General features: G+C 45.7%; 1 protein-coding gene across 3 annotated transcripts in view; it reads right to left on the bottom strand.

The window, feature by feature from the left end:
* The window catches only part of PRKCB (protein kinase C beta), a 312,172-nt gene that overhangs the window by 19,467 nt on the left and 272,642 nt on the right, over positions 1-20,063 (bottom strand). For all 3 annotated transcript variants that reach the window (XM_022588515.3, XM_022588514.3, XM_022588513.3), the window contains exons 13-16: positions 16,944-17,082; positions 12,836-12,916; positions 12,447-12,554; positions 7,144-7,284 (exon numbers count right to left, since the gene is read on the bottom strand). In XM_022588515.3, coding sequence (XP_022444223.1) covers positions 7,144-7,284; positions 12,447-12,554; positions 12,836-12,916; positions 16,944-17,082 — 469 coding nt within the window. The remainder of the gene's footprint in view (positions 1-7,143; positions 7,285-12,446; positions 12,555-12,835; positions 12,917-16,943; positions 17,083-20,063) is intronic.

Raw genomic sequence — 20,063 nt, forward strand, 5'->3', positions numbered from 1 at the left:
AGGCACTTAAAACAGTGCCTGGCACAGACAAGAGCTCAATATTTTTTCCAATGTATTTGAACGGCACAGGTTTTATGAGAATTATTTTAAACCCCAGTATTCAAAAAAATATTATCCTCTTGAGCATTTGGTACTTTGGAGGAGCTAGATTCTATTCTTAAATAAACCATATTAAGTAAAAGTTAGCTCCCTTTCTTAAGCCTTGAATTTTGAGTTTTAATAGCAAACATACAAAGGTTATGCTTTGTGGCTTCAATTCAGAAATGTCAGCACATCAAACACACGTTCAGACACACACACAGAGACACTTACTCATACAGTGTAAAGGGCAATTGGGTTTGGAGGAGAATGTCACATGAACAGAATTGCAGCTCATTAAAGCAGTACTTGAAGCTTTTGACCTCAGCTACATAAACAATGTTTTCAGATGACAGAATTACCAAGAAACCAAGTCCTGTGAGCAGTTCGGCATTTAGACTCCCAGAGGATGCGAGTAACGGTATGTGATCCAGTAACCTATGCAGTATTTTGGAAAGGATATTAAATGAGAGGCTGAATAAAGTAGAGTGGGGAGAAGGGGTTCCGTTTTTTTTAGTTTGCAAGATTCCAAGACTTTTCAGAGGTGCAGATGCCTCAAAATTCTACGGGGCTTTATGTAAAGTGACGAGAACAGAGAATAGGTAACCAGAGCAGAAATGACTGGCATCAGCCTATCATATGGGTGGGGCTGGAGTCTGTGAGCCTGACACCAAGGCTGGAAGGGAAGGAAGGAGGGGTGAGCACGCTGATCATGTCTAGACAGTGTCAGATGGCCGCCCTCGATGAAAGGATGTAGGGAAAGAGATGTTTCTTAATGACTATGTCCCGTCCAACTGCACTCAACCCCTGCCCAGGGTGAAATGACAATCAGATGATCACGTCTTAGGACAAGAATAGAGCCACGCTTACTAGTGGGCAGGTCTCTGTACACACACCCTAGTACTGCAGGCTCCGTAGACTGTAATGAAACAGGGCATCCTTGTCACCTTGTTACTTTTCTCTCACTCTTCAATTTGCTGCATCTATGCTGCCCGTTGGGTGAGTTGATCCAAGGGCTGCCTCCATGGGGCAACTGGAGCCTTGAGCCCAAGGTCTGTGTCCCTACCTCATTTTCAGGGCGAGCCCTGCGTCAGGTGTCATGGATACCACTGGACTTCACCGAGGCAATTCATAATGATATACGAACGCCACTGAAACCTCAATCAGGCGTTTTGATTTAAACACCTTATGCTAGCCTACAGTGCACTGCGACATTATAGCACCACATACCACAAATTCTCCCGTAAGACATGCTCACCCACGGTGTGGCCTCAACACACCCTCCACGACAGCACAGCCACATTCCAAGCTGATCACCAGACAGCACCTCCCACCTGGATTAGCGCAAGAGTCTCATAACCCATCTCCTGATTTCACCCCTCCCCCCATAACAGTCAGATCAAGATACTTCTCTGCCCACCTTAGCTGGAGTAAAAGCCGCAGATCCTCAATGGCCTGTACCATCTGCCCCTCTCGTGGCCTCTCTGATCTCATCTCCTTTTACTCTCTCCCTTGCCGGCTCAGGTCAGCCACCTGGACTCTGCTCTTCCCTGAACGTGCCAGGCCAGCTCCTGCCCCAGGGCCTTTGCACCTATTACTACCACCCAAACCACTCTCTCCCCCAGATATACACATGGCTCCCTCCTTCCCTCACCTTCTTCCCATCTTTGCTGAAATGTCACTTTCTCCGTGAGGCTTTCCAACGACCCTATTTAAAACTGACGTCTCTGTGACCCTGCTCTCCCAATCCCCAACCTTCCATAATGCTTATCTGACATAGTCAAGGATTTCTATGTTCATTATTTGCCCACTCCCTCTAGAATATACAGAGATTTTTATTTTTATTCCTGTGTCTCCAGGGCCTAGAACAGCACCTAACATCAATAAACACCTGCTGAATGGATGACCCATAACGTCCCCACTAGAGGACGGAACCAGAACGCGCTGCTTCTCAACCCACCACTCCACCACATGCCCAGCCACACACTCCGCCCTTCAGCCGCAAACCAGCACCTCCCATCCGCCGCACACTGACCTATAGCACCCTGCCACGCGTCCCAAGCCACATTCCAAGCACATTCTGTACTAAAACATATACACCCCTTCAGCATAGCCCTCACCATGCCACACTGCACACTGACTACAACAGGATCCACCAGTCAACTCACCGGCCGGTGCAGCCCCTGCTACACCGTGGTCCAGCAGCATCCTCTTACCTGGGATCATGTTAGAAATGCAGCATCTCAGGCCCTACCCCAGGCTGGCTGAATCAGAATCCACAGTTTAATCAGATGCCCAAGAGACTCCGTATACACATTAAAGTTTAAGAAGCTCCGCTAGGCTGCATCATGGCACCTGTAGCACTGGCTGGGCAACGACAGACTGCGGAAGTCACGGCCCCCTCCACCCAAAATCCAACATTCATGCATTGCATCGTCAGATCCTTCATCACACAACCAAACGATGCCATGACAGATACAACTCAGCACCCACATTACAGCCCTTTTTAAATAGGGTGGCTTACACAACAACCAATTTATTTGAGACACACTGCTGTACATATGTGCTCTAATATGTATCCCTAAAGAATCCGGTATGTTCCTCAGCACAGTGCATTGCAGCTCCTATTTGACGGCCTTTCATTTAATCACTCATTTATTCAGTAAAAATGATTAAGCACATGTCATGTGCTCAACCTTATGCTAAGCACTGGGATCCAACCCTGAAAAAGACAGTCGCAATCTTTTAGTCTCGCCAAAAAGACAGACCTTACACTGAACAAGTAATTACGACAAAGTGTGATGAGTTTGTTGATGGGACACTAGCAGATGATCCCTACTCAGGAATTGACAAGAGCCTCCCTGCGTGGGTGACGGTCTACCGATTTGATGAGGAGGAAGGAGGGAGGCACCAGGAGGAGGGGATGCAGGGAGCACGGGAAGGCTTTGGGGTTTCCAGGTAGCTGGCTCCACGTGGGGAAAGCCAGGAAGGGAAGGGAAGGCACTGCATGTTAGAGGAACTGAACGACACTCAGAAATGCCAGTTCTTGAAGTAAGGAGTCTGGGGACGCAGCAGAGACTGGACCTGGGGAGACTCTAAAAGCCATATATGCTAAGGAACAATAGACATTATCCCGGGGCTGGCAGAGAGCCATCGGGGGTCTTTAAGCAAGAGAGTGACACGATCAGATGCACGTTAAAAAAATTACTCTTGTACCCGAAACAATACATGAGGCTAATGTGTTTCAGTAGTTTCCAATGCTACTCTGCGAAGAGCTCTTGCCACAGTAAAAGAGAACGACTTTAAAAATCCATTTAAAATTATTTTAATGAACCTCCAATAATAGCACCCTTCACTGATGTTTGAATATAATCCTCTGTTATTGCCCCATGTTTTTTCTTTCTCTTGCTGCTCTCTATTTAATAGCATGCATGAATCAGGAACACTGACAGATACATGCATGCCTTTTAATATCCCGCGAGGCACATGGAACTCTGCACACACCCACCGCGGGCCTTTCAGAAGGTGTGGGGAAGGGGAAATGTGAAATCCCTGGTGGGGGGGGGGGCGGCAGGGGGAGGGGCTCTAAGGCTGGCAACTGCTGTGTGAAAGGCGTGTGCCCAGATTGAATCAGATGAGTGGGTGGTATATTCATTATTATGTTTATTTCTAATTCACCCTAAGAAAATCAAGGGCAGTGCCTCTTCCCCTTAGAGCTGGTTGTAGAACATCTTGAAGTCTATAGCCCAGTCCAGTCACTGTACTTTGAAAGTCATTGTTAAACCCACATGAGGCATTTCAAGACATTGGCTGGCTGGAAACCATATCCAATATAGAACAGTTGAAGGATCCTGTAGATCATCACTAACTATTGTAATCTTTTTGTATTATCAATGATAAGAACACATAATTTTTCCTGAGCACCTCCTCTGAGCCAGGTTAAATATTTCAAAGTATTTAACCAGTCAAAATGGGCTCTGGTTGTCAGTAACCAGTACTAACCGGCTAAACTTCAACCTGACTTTGACTGATCACTATTCTAGAGGTTATAAACTGACAGCCACATACGGTTCATGGGTGTGTTTTATTTGACCTGATTTGTGTTTAATTTTTAAAACTTGTTGCTGACATATTTATAAAAATAGTGAGATTTCATATGAAAATCCCAATGAGGATGGAGCAATGCAGAGCCTGCATCCCCACAGGACCAATCTGGCTAGCCCAGTGCCCGGCTCATAGAAGGTTCTCAGGAGAAGGTAGCTGTTATTATCATGGATAATATAAAAAGAATACAATAATTAGTAATGAGCCACAGGATCCTCCAACTGGTCCGCTGGAGATGAATACCCACCGAGCCCTTGAGAGCCACCAGCTCCCCTGTCTGCCCCTCTCCCCACTACTCCCATCTCCCTCACTGACATTACCTGCCTGCCCTCTGTAGCTACCTGTTCCTGGAAGGTACCATCCCTCACTCAGACTGTGTGAGAACCAGTGTGTTCCTCTTAAAGAGATTTCTCTCCTTGCCACATTCCTTTGGCCTCTGTCTAGCTTCCCTGCCTGAGCTTTTGACCATGAACTCCACAGCAGTGATTCCCAGCCTGGAGTGTTTATCAGATTCACCTAGAGAGCCCCACCCCCCCAGGGTTTCTGATTCAGGAGGTCTGGGGCAGGGCCTGAGAATTTCATTCCTAAAGTTCCCAGGTGATACTGCTGGTCTGGGGACCACACTTTGAAAAACCACTGCTCTACACGTAAAGAATGAACCTAAAATGTCAGTGGCTCAATGCCGGTGGGGACGGGGGCATTTGCATCTTTCCTCTGGCCAAGTGAAGAGAGATTGGTCCACATTTTGAGACCTCATGAAGAGCCCGACAAAACCCAAGTGGGTTGTGTGTGCCACCTTCAAGTTCCCAGTTTCCCGAATGGAGAATCCACTCTTCTCTTCCAGATTGCTTTTTTTTTTTTTTTTTTGCGGTACGCGGGCCTCTCACTGCTGTGGCCTCTCCCGTTGCGGAGCACAGGCTCCGGACGCGCAGGCTCAGAGGCCATGGCTCACGGGCCCAGCTGCTCCGTGGCATGTGGGATCTTCCCGGACCGGGGCAAGAACCCGTGTCCCCTGCATCGGCAGGCGGACTCTCAACCACTGCGCCACCAGGGAAGCCCCCAGATTGCTTTTTGATTGTTTTTTTATATAATGAAAGTGATGATACTGCCTATGACATGCAGGTGTACACATGAACCCCAAGTGTACACATGGACGTTATCTTAGGGACTAGCAGCAGCAGAACTCAACAATGTTCTGCCCCTCAAAGACGCTGCACCCAACACAACGACCAACTTGTGACACGCCGCTAACAAAAATCATCAACTATCCCAGAGGGCCTCCTGCGTACCGGGCACGTACTGAGTGCTTTATGCATTATGAGCCTCCTCTGATGGAGACACTGTTATCATCGCTGTACTACAGACGATGCAGCAGAAGAGCAGAGAGGGGAAACGACTCGTCCAAGTTGTCCAGATGCAGAATAAGCAAGAGATGGTTCGTTGGACCCACTGCATTCACTGAGGGTCAGACACTATTAGGAATATTGTGCTCAATCCTGTGTCTGTATTTTAAGATGGATGTTGATTACCTGGAGGACATCAGGCACCCGGAGGTGATGTCACATGGGACATGCTTGCAGGTGGAGGAGGGGCGTGTTTAGCCTGGAAATCGCAGGATTCAGGAGTATAAGGATGTGCTACAGAGAAAGAGGCTCTGGTTGATAGAACAGGACCCAGTGATGGCAATTCTGGGGAGGCTGCTTTGATATCAGTATACATGTTGGCAACAATTAGAAGGACCACAGTGTGGAACTGGCTGCCTCTAAAAGGACCCTGTATCTGAACACCAGGAAGTGTCCAGAGAGAAACAATTCATCAGGGATGCTGTGATCCTAAGCATTTGGGATGTGCAGGACTGGCGAGATGACAGAAGCAGAACTACATGTCCTTTGCCCCGGGCATCCTGGTACGCCTCTAACGGAGTCAGACTCTGAATCCTCGCTTCCTCACACACTGGCTGAGTGACCTTGGACAGAGCACTTAACCCCTCTGTGCTTCCATTTCCTCTTCCATTACATGGAAGCACTTGCTTAATAGGTTGTTGTGAGGATTTAATCAGATGCTATGTGTGAAGTGTTTAATATGGCCAGATAAGTGGCCAAGAAATTCATAATAATGGTATCAAAACAAGCACCGTTATTACTGTCATTTTCTTCATCTTAACATCCGAGACCCTCACAATTTCAGGTTTCGATGACAATGTTTATGCTCCCTTTTCAGCCTCAGTCGGTAGTTCTACAATCCATAATAAAGTCACCAGGTCTCCGCTGTACTTAATCTAACAAAGAAATATCCTCCCAGTAGAACCACGGTTCCAATTAATTCAGGGGCAAACTCCTCCTCCCTGCCGAGTCTTTGGGGATGGAAGCACTACCATGTGCGCACAACTGCAGGAAATGTGAGACCTTTACTATTCTAGTAACAGTTCTCTAAGAGCTATATCTATGCCCAGAGCCTCCAGGAGGGCTACCAGCACGTCACTCATTCTGGTTCGCCTTGGGTGGGAGCTGGCTGGTGGTTCTGTCTTCTTTACTGACTCAGATGGAGTGTATATTTCAGAATTAAACTTAAATACTGTTGAGATAAACAGCATGACCTTTTCAACGTCAGTATGAAGAGAAAATGACACAGTCGAGCCAAGGAAAGAACGAGGGCAAAATTAGATTCTTTATCACTGTCCAAGAATGGATCTGAACTCTGCTCACCCAAGAACCATTCCCCAGCTCAGACGGTTACAATAATTGAATCGATAAAACAAAAACTCAATGTCCATGGTCTTTCCCACATTCACAGAGGCCGTGTGGATGGAAATCTCCATTTTTGTACCCACTGCCTTTGAGTATAAATGTGAGCACTCCTAGATCAAGGTCCACCCCTCGGAGGACACCAAGGGCACACGCACTGGAGAGAGAAAGAGTGTTACGATGTGGACCCAACAACCAGAAAGAACGGTTTACTTACGGCTTTCGGCTTATACGGGGGTTGAATCTCTTTGCGTTCAAGTTTCTCCCAGTCAATATACCGGAAAAACGCATGCTCTTTAATGTCACGTTCACCTTCAGGTCCACAACCCAGACGTTTGCCCGGGTGTTTGGTCATCAGCTTCAAGAGAAAGAGAAACGTGGAATTTAATGAATTTCAGGACAGGAAACGTGGGACTCTCAGAAATGATCACTCCTATGAATTAGGGAAGACAGCTTGAGGAAGAGTCCCAACTAATCTTTATTTTTTGCTTTTCATCCCAGCAGTAATTTCCTAGCCAGGTCTTTCTAATAGGAGGACCCGACAGTAGTGCCTGCTGCCCCCCGTCCCAGAACTAGATCCCTTATGGTTAATCAAACCTAAGCCTGAATGTGGCCCTGAACTTCAAGTTAGAAATGTCACATGATTCATTTTGATTTATGAATGAGGTTTACGCAGTTACTGATGCATTTAATGAGAACCGTTTCAATATCTTCAAATTCCCCTCCTGCCACCACTAGGAAACTGGAGTTTGACCAAAGCAAAGGGCACGTTCATTCAGATAATATTTGCATTTCTCAGTAAAACACTTGTGAAAATGACAAGTCAGAAGAAAAAATATTAGTCAAATGGACCCAAGTTTCAAGTAATTACTTTCCAAAAGCTCATTAAATAGTCAAAACCTAGCCCAGCTCATTTCTCTTGTATCACACATTACAGTAAACTCCGCTGAGGTTTCTTTGGTGTCCCATTTAAATTACTTAATTATCAAAACCCTCCATCTTTGGGTCTCTGAGCCAGTGCTAAATAACAAGATGAATAGATGCTCCAAGATGAAACCAGACAGGCTTCCTCTTGTAAATGAACCCAAAGCAGCATGAAAATATCTCTGATCTCAAGTCTTTAGCAAATGCACAGAGAGTAAAGACGGAGGAGTTGATGATTAATTTAAAAAAAAAAAAAAAGATCGGCAAGAGGCCATCAAAAGAAGAAACAAAACAATTGGAACATACAAGACCAAGAAGCTTCCCGGAGCTGACCTGACCCCAAGTAGCCCAAGACGGTAGATTCCTTAGATTTTTGCCCAGGGCTTCAGGATTATGGGGGAAGGGATGAATCCAGCAATTCACACCTACTCTGTTGGACATTTAGCTCAGCCTGATTCTTGCTACAGATAATTTGTCATCAGAAGCTACCCTCCTACACACACACACACACACACACACAAGCGCATACGTTCCCTATATGCTTTACCTTCCAGGGGAAAAATAACTGGGCACTTATGTTCTAAGCTACTTCTTTATTTATATATTATATGCCTGGTCTTCCCTGATTCTCACAATAACCCAATGAGTTGGGTGTATTACTTTTTACCATTTGAGTGACAAGGCAACTGACACAGAGATAGTAGATGGCAGAGCTGGGACTGGATCTCACCTCTGCTGACCTCTAAACCTTGAGTGTTTAGAGAAGTAGATTACATGTGGTTCCCCAGGGATATCTGTGGCCTGGCTTGGTCAGGAAAAGTTTATGTAGGGCAAGGAAATTGGGCCAAGCCTTGACCTTTGTATAGGGTTAGGATGGCAGGAAAGAAAGGGTTAAGAGGTCTTGGTTAGCACAACCAGTAACCCTATCGATAACGGCTTCCGTGTCCTGAGCACTCCCTGTGTGCCCAGGCTCTGTGCCAAAGGCTTCTCAGCTGTAACATATCACTCTTTCATCTCCACAACAATGTTTTCAGGCCTCAGAAACTATTATCCTCATTTTCCACATAAAAAAACTAGGTCCTGAAAAGTAGTCACCTACTCAAGATTACACAGCTAACGAGCAGAACTATGCTTCAAACAGATCAGCCTGACCCAGAGTCCTGAAGCTCCATCTTACAGTTTCTTCTTGTTTTCACCCTAACGTGTGGCCAGTTGGGGCATCTGTCTGCTTTAAGTTTGTACGAAGTGGGAATGGTGATCTGAGCAAACGTATACTAATTTTTTTTTCATGGTGGAAAATAGGGTCTTTTAATGGGATGGAAAATAGGACATTTTCAATTGGAATGGCACTGTTTTCAAAAACCTAGCTCACTTTCCATGTAGGCAGGAGAATGCCAGGCGAAGCAAAACCACTGCAGAAAACACCCAGCACTAATGCCCAGCTCTGCTCAGCTCCTGCACGCTGAACTCCTGTGCCCAAAGCCAGCCACGCAGACAGCTGGACTTAATCACTCTTCCAATCTCTGATCACCTCCCAGACAGATCCCCTGGGGCCCGCGGTTCAGGAGGAAGCATTTGGCTGTTCACTTGAGCATCACCCCTTCTCTGGAGCATCGACCTTGAAGAAAAAGCCTACACAGGCCTCAGCCGACACAACTCAAAAAGGTCCCCAAACACAATAGCAAGAAAGTCACCCTCGTTAATCCTGAAGGTTATGGGTCTGAAATTAATAGAAATCTGCTCTACCAGGGAAACTGCTAATTGGAGCTGAAGCTGAATGCAGCTGACCTGGAAAACCCTCTCCTCCATGACCCACTTAGAACCCCAGCTGTCTAAGCAGGCAGAGCTGTGAAGGGGAAGGTCTTGAACATGTATGAGCACCTACTGCTGTGCCAACACCATGCAAAACGCTTAGCTCTTCTGTTACCTCATTTAACACTCTCCAAAACTCTGTTTAATTAAGGATTAATATTCCATTTTTGGAGATAAACAGAAGCCCACAGATGCAAAGTAACGTGCTCAAGACCACGCACCTAGGAAGTGAAAGGATTGAAATTTGCAAATGGTCTTGAGCTCCAAAATCTGCCACTTAAAAAATCCCCGTCTCGGAGATGCAAGCTCAAAACACAAGAGGAGGCTAGCATGTAACACAGCAGTGCCAGCATTAGTAATAGTAGGAGTAATAACCCAAGGGTTTTAGAGCAGAGTGCCAGACTCTCTTCTACGTGATTTCCTTGTATTAACCCATCTAGTCATCAGAGAACCCTATGTGGAGTCCCATAGGTGTGTCCTCAATCTGTAGATGGAGTTGAACAACTTCCCAGTTGTCATAGGGCTGATAATGCTGGGATTTGTGCTCACATGGGGATTTTTGCCCAGAAAAATCAGGACAGGAGAGGGCACATTCTACCTAAAGAGACAGTGGCTTCCAATTCAGCTGACTGATGCCTTACAGGAATGACGGACCAGCATGGAGAGATCAGATTTTTCAAGAGAAACTGGACAGCTGGATGTTTATGGGAAATCCCCTGATCTTTAAATGTTGGCAATTTTTGCGGTACGCGGGCCTCTCACTGTCGTGGCGTCTCCCGTCGCGGAGCACAGGCTCCGGATGCGCAGGCTCAGCGGCCATGGCTCACGGGCCCAGCCGCTCCGCGGCATGTGGGATCTTCCCAGACCGGGGCACAAACCTGCGTCTCCTGCATTGGCAGGCGGACTCTCAACCACTGCGCCACCAGGTTAGCCCAAATGTTGGCAATTATTAAACAAACTGAGAGCTCATGTATGACCTCCTCCCTCTCCCCAACCCCGTATAATGTCTACAGGGGTTTGCCCTGGCCTTGTCCCATGCTCTCTCTTGGTGCCAAGGGGCCTCGCTTAAGCTCCTAATGAACCTCTCCATGCTCTGTTCCTCGTCTTCCCTCTCCCTGCCTCATAGCCTCAAAAACTATTTTCAACCTATAAATTTTTTTTTTTTTTTAAAGAAGATGTTGGGGGTAGGAGTTTATTAATTAATTAATTAATTATTGCTGTGTTGGGTCTTCGTTTCTGTGTGCGGGCTTTCTCTAGTTGCGGCGAGCGGGGGCCACTCTTCATCACGGTGCGCGGGGCCTCTCACTATCGCGGCCTCTCTTGTTGTGGAGCACGGGCTGCAGACGCGCAGGCTCAGTAGTTGTGGCTCACGGGCCTACTTGCTCCGTGGCACGTGGGATCTTCCCAGACCAGGGCTCGAACCCGTGTCCCCTGCGTTGGCAGGCAGATTCTCAACCACTGCGCCACCAGGGAAGCCCCAACCTATAAATTTTAAGATGTTAGGGACTGAGACGAGTTCACATATGTTTTCCCCAGGGATATTTGCATCCTAACCTATGCAGCTGACACACAAATCTTAGGTGACTCACTGAGAGTGGGAATTTAGGCAGCATGGCAAGGTGCTTCTAGATGGAGGGGCTGGCCCAGCTGTTATAAACCACCTGAGTCTTCAGCTTTCCTTCACCCAAGCCAGCTCACATGGTGTCTGATGGGTGAGGAAGGGCAGGGCTGGGTTGGGCAATGGGAAATCTGCAAACACTCCAAGAATCTAGGACTGGCGGCCCTGGTTTAACCAGACACACAGATGGGCATGCTCTAACGCTGAGAATGCACTGGTACTGCTGACTGGTGGGAGGGAAAACTTTATAAAGGCAGCATCCCTGGGCCCTGTTCTCTGGGGGTCTCTCAGTGTTGCTTTCGTACTTTCATCAGTTGAAAAGTTACCACATTTGGTTGAGATACTTAAAGGCAGTGGTTTTCAAGCGACCTTTTTTTTACAATACAGATGCCCAGACTTACTCTCTGGGGTGAGGCTGAGGTATGCGCTTTCTGAAAAAGCACTTCAGGTCATCCTGATGGCACCAACGGGGAGGACCACTGGTCTCCAGGGACTCACCCAGGTCACTGTGAGCACATCCTGGCCGCACGCAAGATGCATAACAAGCAATCCTTACCCCAAAACATGTGTCCTGCTTTGTTCACAGGTGCCATTTGCATACATCACAATGTATAAATGTGCGAATTTTTCAGCCATCCGTGGGTTGGCGAGGGAGTACGGGTTTGGGGACACTCAGTTTGGGTCAACTTATCTAGAGAATTCCTTAAACTCAATACTGCTTGATATTTTCTTAGGACAAAAGTCACACGCTCCTAGTATTAACTAACCACGTAGGCCCCAGCGCAGAGTGAAGCTGACGGATTCGTGCCACAGAGCTCTTGTGTACCTTCCCCTGGGTTCTAGCTCTTTGGCAAAGTCTCTGTGCTTCCTACCTCATTCATTCCATTAGCATTCCCCTGTGCTGGCTTAGAGCCTGGAGCCCAGCCAGCAGCAAGATGCTATTGCAGGCAGTCCTCCACGGTGCTTCTGTGCAAATTAGAGAAAAGCTCCCTTTCCTCTGGGTGGTAGCAGCTCTGTACCAGGCTCACAGGCTGGCAAGTGGGTGAGGGGTGGAGTTCAGCCTCCACTGTCCCTCCCCTACCCTGGGCAAAGCATCCTTGTGCAGGGCACAACCAGCACCCCTGTAGGTGGTGGTCCTGGCCGCAAGACGTAAGGGGCTCACTCACCCCTTTGCAGATGGCCACAGCTTCCTTGGACATGGACTTTGGATAAGCCACGTTGTGTTCCATGATAGACTGGAAGAGTTCATCTTCATCCTCCCCTTCAAAGGGTGCCTGTGGGACAGAGGATAGGGTGGGAGAAGGAGTCCTGCCTGAACCTCCCCCAACTGCCCCAAAACAACAAGCGCTGCTCCCTGGGGTCCACAGCGAGGCCACACTTCCAGGGAGAAGATAAGGAAAACTGGTGAACAGACTAGGGTAATAACCCCAAGGTCATGGAAGTCATAGAGGTTCAGATCTGTGAGCCGGTATCAAGCTGACACTTTCTCCTAAAGAAACCATGAGGATGGGGATGGGGGAGGACTTTCCTTACAAATCACTTAAAATTCAATTACCTGCCCAGCCAACATCTCATACAGCAGGACTCCGAATGCCCACCAATCCACGGACTTCCCATAGGGCTGATAAGCAATTATCTGGAAAACAGAAGGCATCTGTCAGGGAGACCGCAGGTTCTTGCAGCGGCTGAGACTGAACAGGCGGTTCTTTTATAATAAGGCTGGAGCATCCCTGGGGGCAGGGTGGTGGGAGGAGAGTTCTTCCTTTGCCTGTCACCTGCCTATTGTGAAAGATTAAATTGGCTGACATAGTCCCAGATGTGGGTCTCTGTCTAAAAGAGTCAACAGGGAGCCCAGTGTCCACCCAAGCTATTTCTTTACCTTAGGAAGATGGACATCCTTTTGCAGAGATACCCGCAGGCGGGGAAAACATCTGTGGATGTCACATTGCCTTTTTAAAGCACCTAGAATGGCTGTGTTATTTTCAATTTTACTACAGTGAGCGTGGCATTTTAAAGAAGAAAACCCATCTTCGTTTCTCACTCCTAAAGTAATAACATTTACACAACGATGTGAATATACTTAAGACTACTGAACTGTATGCTTAGAACTGGTTAAGATGGTGATGTGCTTTTTCGCCAAAATTAAGAAGACTTTTAAGTTAAAAAATGTAATAGCATTTATTCCTATTTTACTATTTATTTAAAAATATAGATAAGCTAAGAGAATGCAATTAAGATCACCCATAATCCTCTATCAAGAGAGAAATCATGATTGGTATTTGGTCCATTTCCTTCTAGGTTTTTTTCTATTAATATATATTAAGCTCCGTGTGTAGGTATGTGCTTTACATAAATACTTTAACGTGGAATTTTAGTAAAGGATTTTATTCATTTAGAATTTCCATGCTAATATCTGTACATCAACATAATCAGCTTTTACCTCTGCACAATGTTCCATTGGATGGATATACCAAAATCTATTTCATCAATACCCAACTGACTGGGTTCCTTCCACGTAATTAGATATCTGGACATTTGTTCAATTTGTTTTTCCTTAAGATAAATTCCTAGGAGTAGAACGGGTGGATCAAACGGTACACATAGTTTTCAAGGTTTTGCTATTTATTACCAAATTTCCAGAGCATGGCAAAGTCTAGAACAGCTGTGTGACCAGCCATCAGGATGTAGGGGTGTAAAACTCACTGTATCAGAGGGATTAGAAGGTGATACAGCAAAGGTTAAGGGCTGAGGATTGAGGGCCAGACAGTCCAGACTTGGAATCCTGACTGCCGTTTCCCAGCGTGTGACCCTGGGGGAAGTTACTTAACTTCTCTAAGTCTCAGTTTCCTCATCTACAAAATGAAGTTTATAATAATATCTCTGTCATAGGGTTTTCTGAGGATCAAAGAGAAATATGTACCTCTCACTTATTATGCCCTCGAAATGTCAGCTATGACTCAAAAGTTCTCTAATTCGGTCATGGTTTGTTTTACTCAACACGTGTGTCTGAGCAACCTTGGCTATAAAGTAACTGTCCGTTTATCCAATTCCATCTCCCACCTCGGCTTCTGCCCTGAAATCAGAAGTGTCCTCTGAGGAGAACTGACCTCAAGGGATGAAGAGAAAGCTTTCTGGGAGAACACCTATTGCAAGTGTTTTCACACTTTTTTTTTTTATAAAATCAATTTAATAAATCAATTTCATAAGTAATGCAGCACACATTTAACTGTCAGGCATCCTATTTTCTCCGTTATTAGGAATAATGCAATACATACTCTTGTATGCCTTTTACTACACGCAGGCACTATCTGATTAAACACAAACTGAATAGAGAGGTGATCAGGTCGTTAAAAATATGAATCTTAAATTTAAGAAGAATTGTCAAATTAAACTCCCAAGTGGCTGTGCTAATTTATACTCTCAGTGCTTGTGTGTTAGAGGATGTTTCCCCACACACACCCTCACCACTTTTAAAGTACTTCATGTCTCCTTCGATCCTCATGACAACCTAACAAGTTAATCCTTTTACAAAGGGAAATAGAGCCTGCGCGAGGTGAAAGAAGTAGCCGGAGGCGATGGGGTTATTTAATGGCAAAGCAGGGGGACACCTGACCTGAGTTTATTCCCCTCACCAGCGGGCTGCGGGCTGTGAGCTGGAGGAGGATGCAGCTTCCCCAGTAACACAAGTCGGGGCTCCTGCTTGCTGGCATCACGAGCACCCAGGAACTTTTGAAAACCACAGATGTGGAGGCCCACCCTGCAGGGATTCTGATTCCATGCACCTAGGGTGAGGCCTGGACATCCCCATTTTAAAAGCTCCCCAGGTGACTGTTAAGGGCAGCAGGACTTGTGAACCAGAGATCACTGAACTCATGGCAGATCAAGGAATTGTGTCTGAGGTTCTAATCAGCAAAATGATAATAAAGCAAATGTATGTCACACGAGGATAACTCCATTGGGTCCTAATAAAGGATTAAGTGCTTAAAGGATTACTTTCCAGTTCCTCAAGTAATACACAAATACATTTACCTTGTGAAAAATTTAAACAGTACACAGATGAAGCTAAATTCCCCTTTACGATGGCCTTATCCTCAGAGGTAACCAATGTTGTAAAGTCAGTCTGTAATCTTCCAGATTTTCTATACTTTTGCATGCATATCTACATACTCATAAGAAACATATAGCAGCATTCTGTGTATTTGGGTTATTTTCCAGAAATGGTATCATATTGTTATTTATCATTCTGTAACTTGCTTTTTTTCTCTCAACGATATTTCCACATCTGCATATACAGATGCCTAATAGTATCCCATACTATAAATCATTCAGTCTATTGCCCATCCCTTAATCAACAAACACTGTTCAAGGTAGTGCAGACAGGTGTGCTCTGATCTTTGTAAGGGCTGAACAATATTTTTTAATATGCAATGTAGCACTGTTCCTTTATTGATCGTCTTTGAGGTTGTCTTCCGTTCTTCATTATTTTTTTGTTAAGATTTTTTTTGATGTGGACCACTTTTAAAGTCTTTACTGAATTTGTTACAATATTGCTTCTGTTTTATGTTTCAGTTTTTTTTTTTTTTTGGCAGCCAGGTGTGTGGGATCTTAGCTCCCCGACCAGGGATCGATCCCTGCACCCCCTGCGTTGGAAGACAAAGTCTTAACCACTGGACCGCCAAGGAAGTCCCTATTTTTCATTATTAAAAATAGTGCTGCAATGAAGAAAGGACTTCGAACACATATCCTTCCACGTATGGAGTGTGTGTGTGTGTGTGTGTGTGTGTGTGTGTGTGTTGCAAACTAGATTCCTAGAAGAGGAACAGCTTTGGTAACAGAGTATGCAGGTTTTAAATTTAGTGCCAAGCTACTTAGTGACATGGGGCCTCCCGTCACCATTGTTACATATGAAGCCTTCACAGTCAGGAAAAGAGGAATTCTAGAATGTCCATTTCCCAGACTCTCTGCCAAGCTCTCAGTTCCTTTCCATAAAAATCCAGTAACAGATTGCAGAATGCCACCTTTCTGAGCACCAATTCAGAGAAAAAGGAAGGCTATCATCTGGCACAAATTTTTTTACCATGACATGTTGGGGAAATCCATTCTGCAACTGACCGTTTCCTTTGGGAAGGAACAGGGAGGCACTAAAATAAATCTTCACACTTTCATTTATATCTTAATCATAGGAAGAAAAATTCTGAGTCTTTTAGGATTTAGCACAACTACTGCATACCTGTTAGTACACAGATCCTGTGTCATAAGTCAGTCCAGAGAATCAATCAATCCCTTTCCCCTCCCCCTCCCTCCCTCCCTCCCCTGAACAAATGTCTCAGTGTCATAATTAGGAGGTATCCTATGGCCATGAGCCATAGCAGCTTGATGAAGAATTTTACTGATGTGTGGTGGATGGTTCTTTTGAGTTTTATTTAAATTTTCTCCCAAACCTTGATGTATTTTGGGCCTGAGCTTCTGGGTGTGTGTTAAGCTAATTTTCATGTGTGATTGCAACGGAATAATTTAGAGGACAGGAGAAGGATCAGCCTGAGGTTTGCTTGTCAGGTACCCCCTGAACCTTTCCCAGCTCCTATGTGGCCACCTAGGGCCCCGGGGAGACATCGGTACATCAACACAACACAGATACGCCTTAGGGGTTGGCATCAGCTCACCTCAGGGGCGATGTAGTCTGGAGTGCCACAGAAGGTCTTGGTTGTCACTCCGTCCCAGATGTTTTCCTTACACATGCCGAAATCAGCGATCTTGATGTGACCCTCAGAATCCAGCATCACATTGTCAAGTTTCAGGTCTCTGTGCAGACAGAAGATTCAGAGATTTAATTAAATGCTATTTATTTCAAGTCAACCAACAGCCACTCATTATGCGCCAGACACTACAGCAGGGGTGTTGGGGGCACAGCCATGGGTACAACCCAGCCCTTGCCCTCCAACAGCTTATAATCTGGCAGGGAGATACAAGGGTGCACAATCCCCTGTGCTTTGCTTTTCCTACAGAGCCAACTGTGCCAAGCGTCTCAGAAGGACACAGTGAGACAGCAGCTCTGAGAAGAGTGATCCACAGACAGCTAAATAAAGGACAGAGCATCCATAGAAGCTTCCTGTATCCAGGAGCATCTCCAGAGTTGACCCCTGCAACTTCAGGACTGCTTACATTTCGTAGGAAGATATGTTTTACACACATTTTTATTTTTAAAAAATCTCTGAAAATCATGGAGAAAAAAATGGATTGAGAGCATCTTATTTAACACCAAGTGCCCCAAGCTCTCCTAAGCCAGTTCCTAGGCCATGAACCCAGGAGTTTCTACTGATTCTTTCAACCAAAAAATATGTGTTGCACACCTACTATGTGACAGGCACTACGCTTTGAGTGAGGTATATACTATGAACAAGATAAACAAACATCCTGCTCTTGTTAGGATTAAATTCTAGTAGAGGGGAAAAGACAATTACCAAGTATTCAAATCTATAAGCATGCTTATTATAGCTTCTGATGGATGGTACGAAGGAAATAAAAAGAATGATGAGATGGACAGGAACTGAAGGAGGTTACTGTAACAGAGTGTCAGGAAGGTGTCACCTCCATGGAGTGATGTCTAAATGACACGGGCTACACTCCCATTTTTTTATTTCATCCATGTTGATGAGGAGAGTTTGATGTTTGGGGACCCTTGCACACTCCCAGTGTATCCGAAGACTCCAACAGCATCACACTTTCCTCCTCCCTAAACACTGACTCCAATGTCATCACTTGGTGTTTCAACATCAATGAGTAGGGACGATCTATGGGCCAGACTTCCTCAATCCTATGAGAAATCCAACTTCCTCAGAGGTAAAGGGATCTACTGTTCAGTTCAGATCTCTCCTTTAAATCATCTTCACTGGGTGGTGGACATCTGCGGCTTCTGCCTATTCTAGAATCCTGGGGTGAGAGCAACCTATTATTCCTTTGAAGAACCACCTTCCATGATTCTCACGCCATTCTCAAGCATCCTAATATTCCTTTGAAGGACCATCTTGCCTGATTCTCAAGAACCACCTTCCCTGATTCTCATGGTTGGTGATGCGGCTCTTAACTTCTGGTTCCAGGAGTGGTCATGTGGTCCTGTCCTGGCCAGTGGAAATCCTGCTGGTCACAGTGACTGGTTCAGGAATGGCCATGTGACCCACTATGAGCTACTCGAAGCCTCTGAACATCAACATCAGCCCTGGCATTTTCGCGGATACCATCAGGAAAGAGATGAGCTCTTTTTACACTGGGATGGCTCAGGTGGTAGAAAGTAAGTCTAGAAGTGCCAGGGGTCACAGATGGAGAGAAGAAAGCTAGTATAGATAACGCAGAACCCAGAGAAAGAGGATAAATGCTCATAACATCATCTGAGCCACTGGATCCATCCAGGCCTGAAGTGAGATCTGCCTCCTGGACTTTTCAGTTTTGTCAGCCAGAAAATGCCTCCTTTAATGTAAGTTAGTTTGAATGGAGTTGCTGTCACCATCTTCAACGCAACAAATACAACCTTAAAATATATCCTGGCACCTACTATCTGTGTCTGTGAGGTCTCCTCATCCAAGGGGAAGCCCGCTTGCACCCCAGTGTTTACCAACAGCAACATTCCACGATCTCTGGTGCTGTCCATGGTGCTACCCACACCCAGCCTTCATGCTTCTCTACAAGCCACAGAGGTCTCTGAAGGCCAGCTTGGAACTTAGAAAAGCTGACTTTGCAGAAACTTGTTTCACCTAAACATACCAGGTATGCATGTGATTTGATTGACAGAGATCCATGACATTCCCCTCAGCTTGACCACATGCCCCCAAAGAGGCAGCTGGGGCAACTCTGTAAGTGAGGACATCTTCATCTATTATAGAAAAGGAGCTTGAGGTGCCAAGAGCCAGCAGGTCATGGGGCTGGAGCACGCCCTGGTCATATTCACTGTCACATAATAGTGTTTTGATAGCCCACTCCATTCTTTTGTTTAATGTAATAAATCCTCATTCCTGCTGGTCAGATGTTTCATGTTCACAAATCCATCAAGGGCAAAATCAACACACATTCCAGAGACGGTAATCTACAAATAAGACACTAAGTTTGGAAGGGTCGTTTGTCCTCCCACAACCAACATCTCCAGCCATGGTCCTCAGAGAGCGCAAGTCTAGCATGATTCCTCATCCTCTTTACTTAAGAACTGTCCAAATAACTAGAGATCCAAACGAAGAAGAGGGGGATCTATAACATTTAAAGACTTTACCAACATGAAACCAATCTCTATGAAGTTAAAAAACCATACATCTTCTGTCATGTACATTTTTTTTACAGTTTTCACTTGATTATCAATTGCAAATACTGTCTCCACTGAAGTTCCTGATTGTGAGCAACAAAAACCAACTCTGACTATTTCAGCCGAAAAAGGAATTTTTTAAAAGGGAATTGGGGAGCTCAGAGAATCTCCAAAAAGGCGGAAGAATCAGGTTTGGAGGCTACACAGCCAGGAACAATGCCTAATTGCAGCACAGAGATGCCCCAGCGAAGATGCCACTGATGTCACCACTGGGCACAGACATCATCCCTTGTTCCATGAAGCCCTAACACTGGGCTCTGGATGCCGTTGCTAAGAACCGCTTCCCCTCATGCCTCTGGAAACCAGACATAGCTGATTGACTATGGCCCCTCTCGATTCTACAGCCTCTGTTTTCTTGGTCACTAACTTCTGATTCAAGGTCTTCAGTGAGTGTGATGAGCATCAGAGCCTGAGTTGTGTGTCTGCTCTTCCTACA

Source organism: Delphinapterus leucas, chromosome 15, assembly GCF_059928025.1.
Source record: "Delphinapterus leucas isolate spDelLeu-1000000601 "Yukka" chromosome 15, BTC_Dleu_Yukka2, whole genome shotgun sequence".
Taxonomy (NCBI): Eukaryota; Metazoa; Chordata; class Mammalia; order Artiodactyla; family Monodontidae; genus Delphinapterus; species Delphinapterus leucas.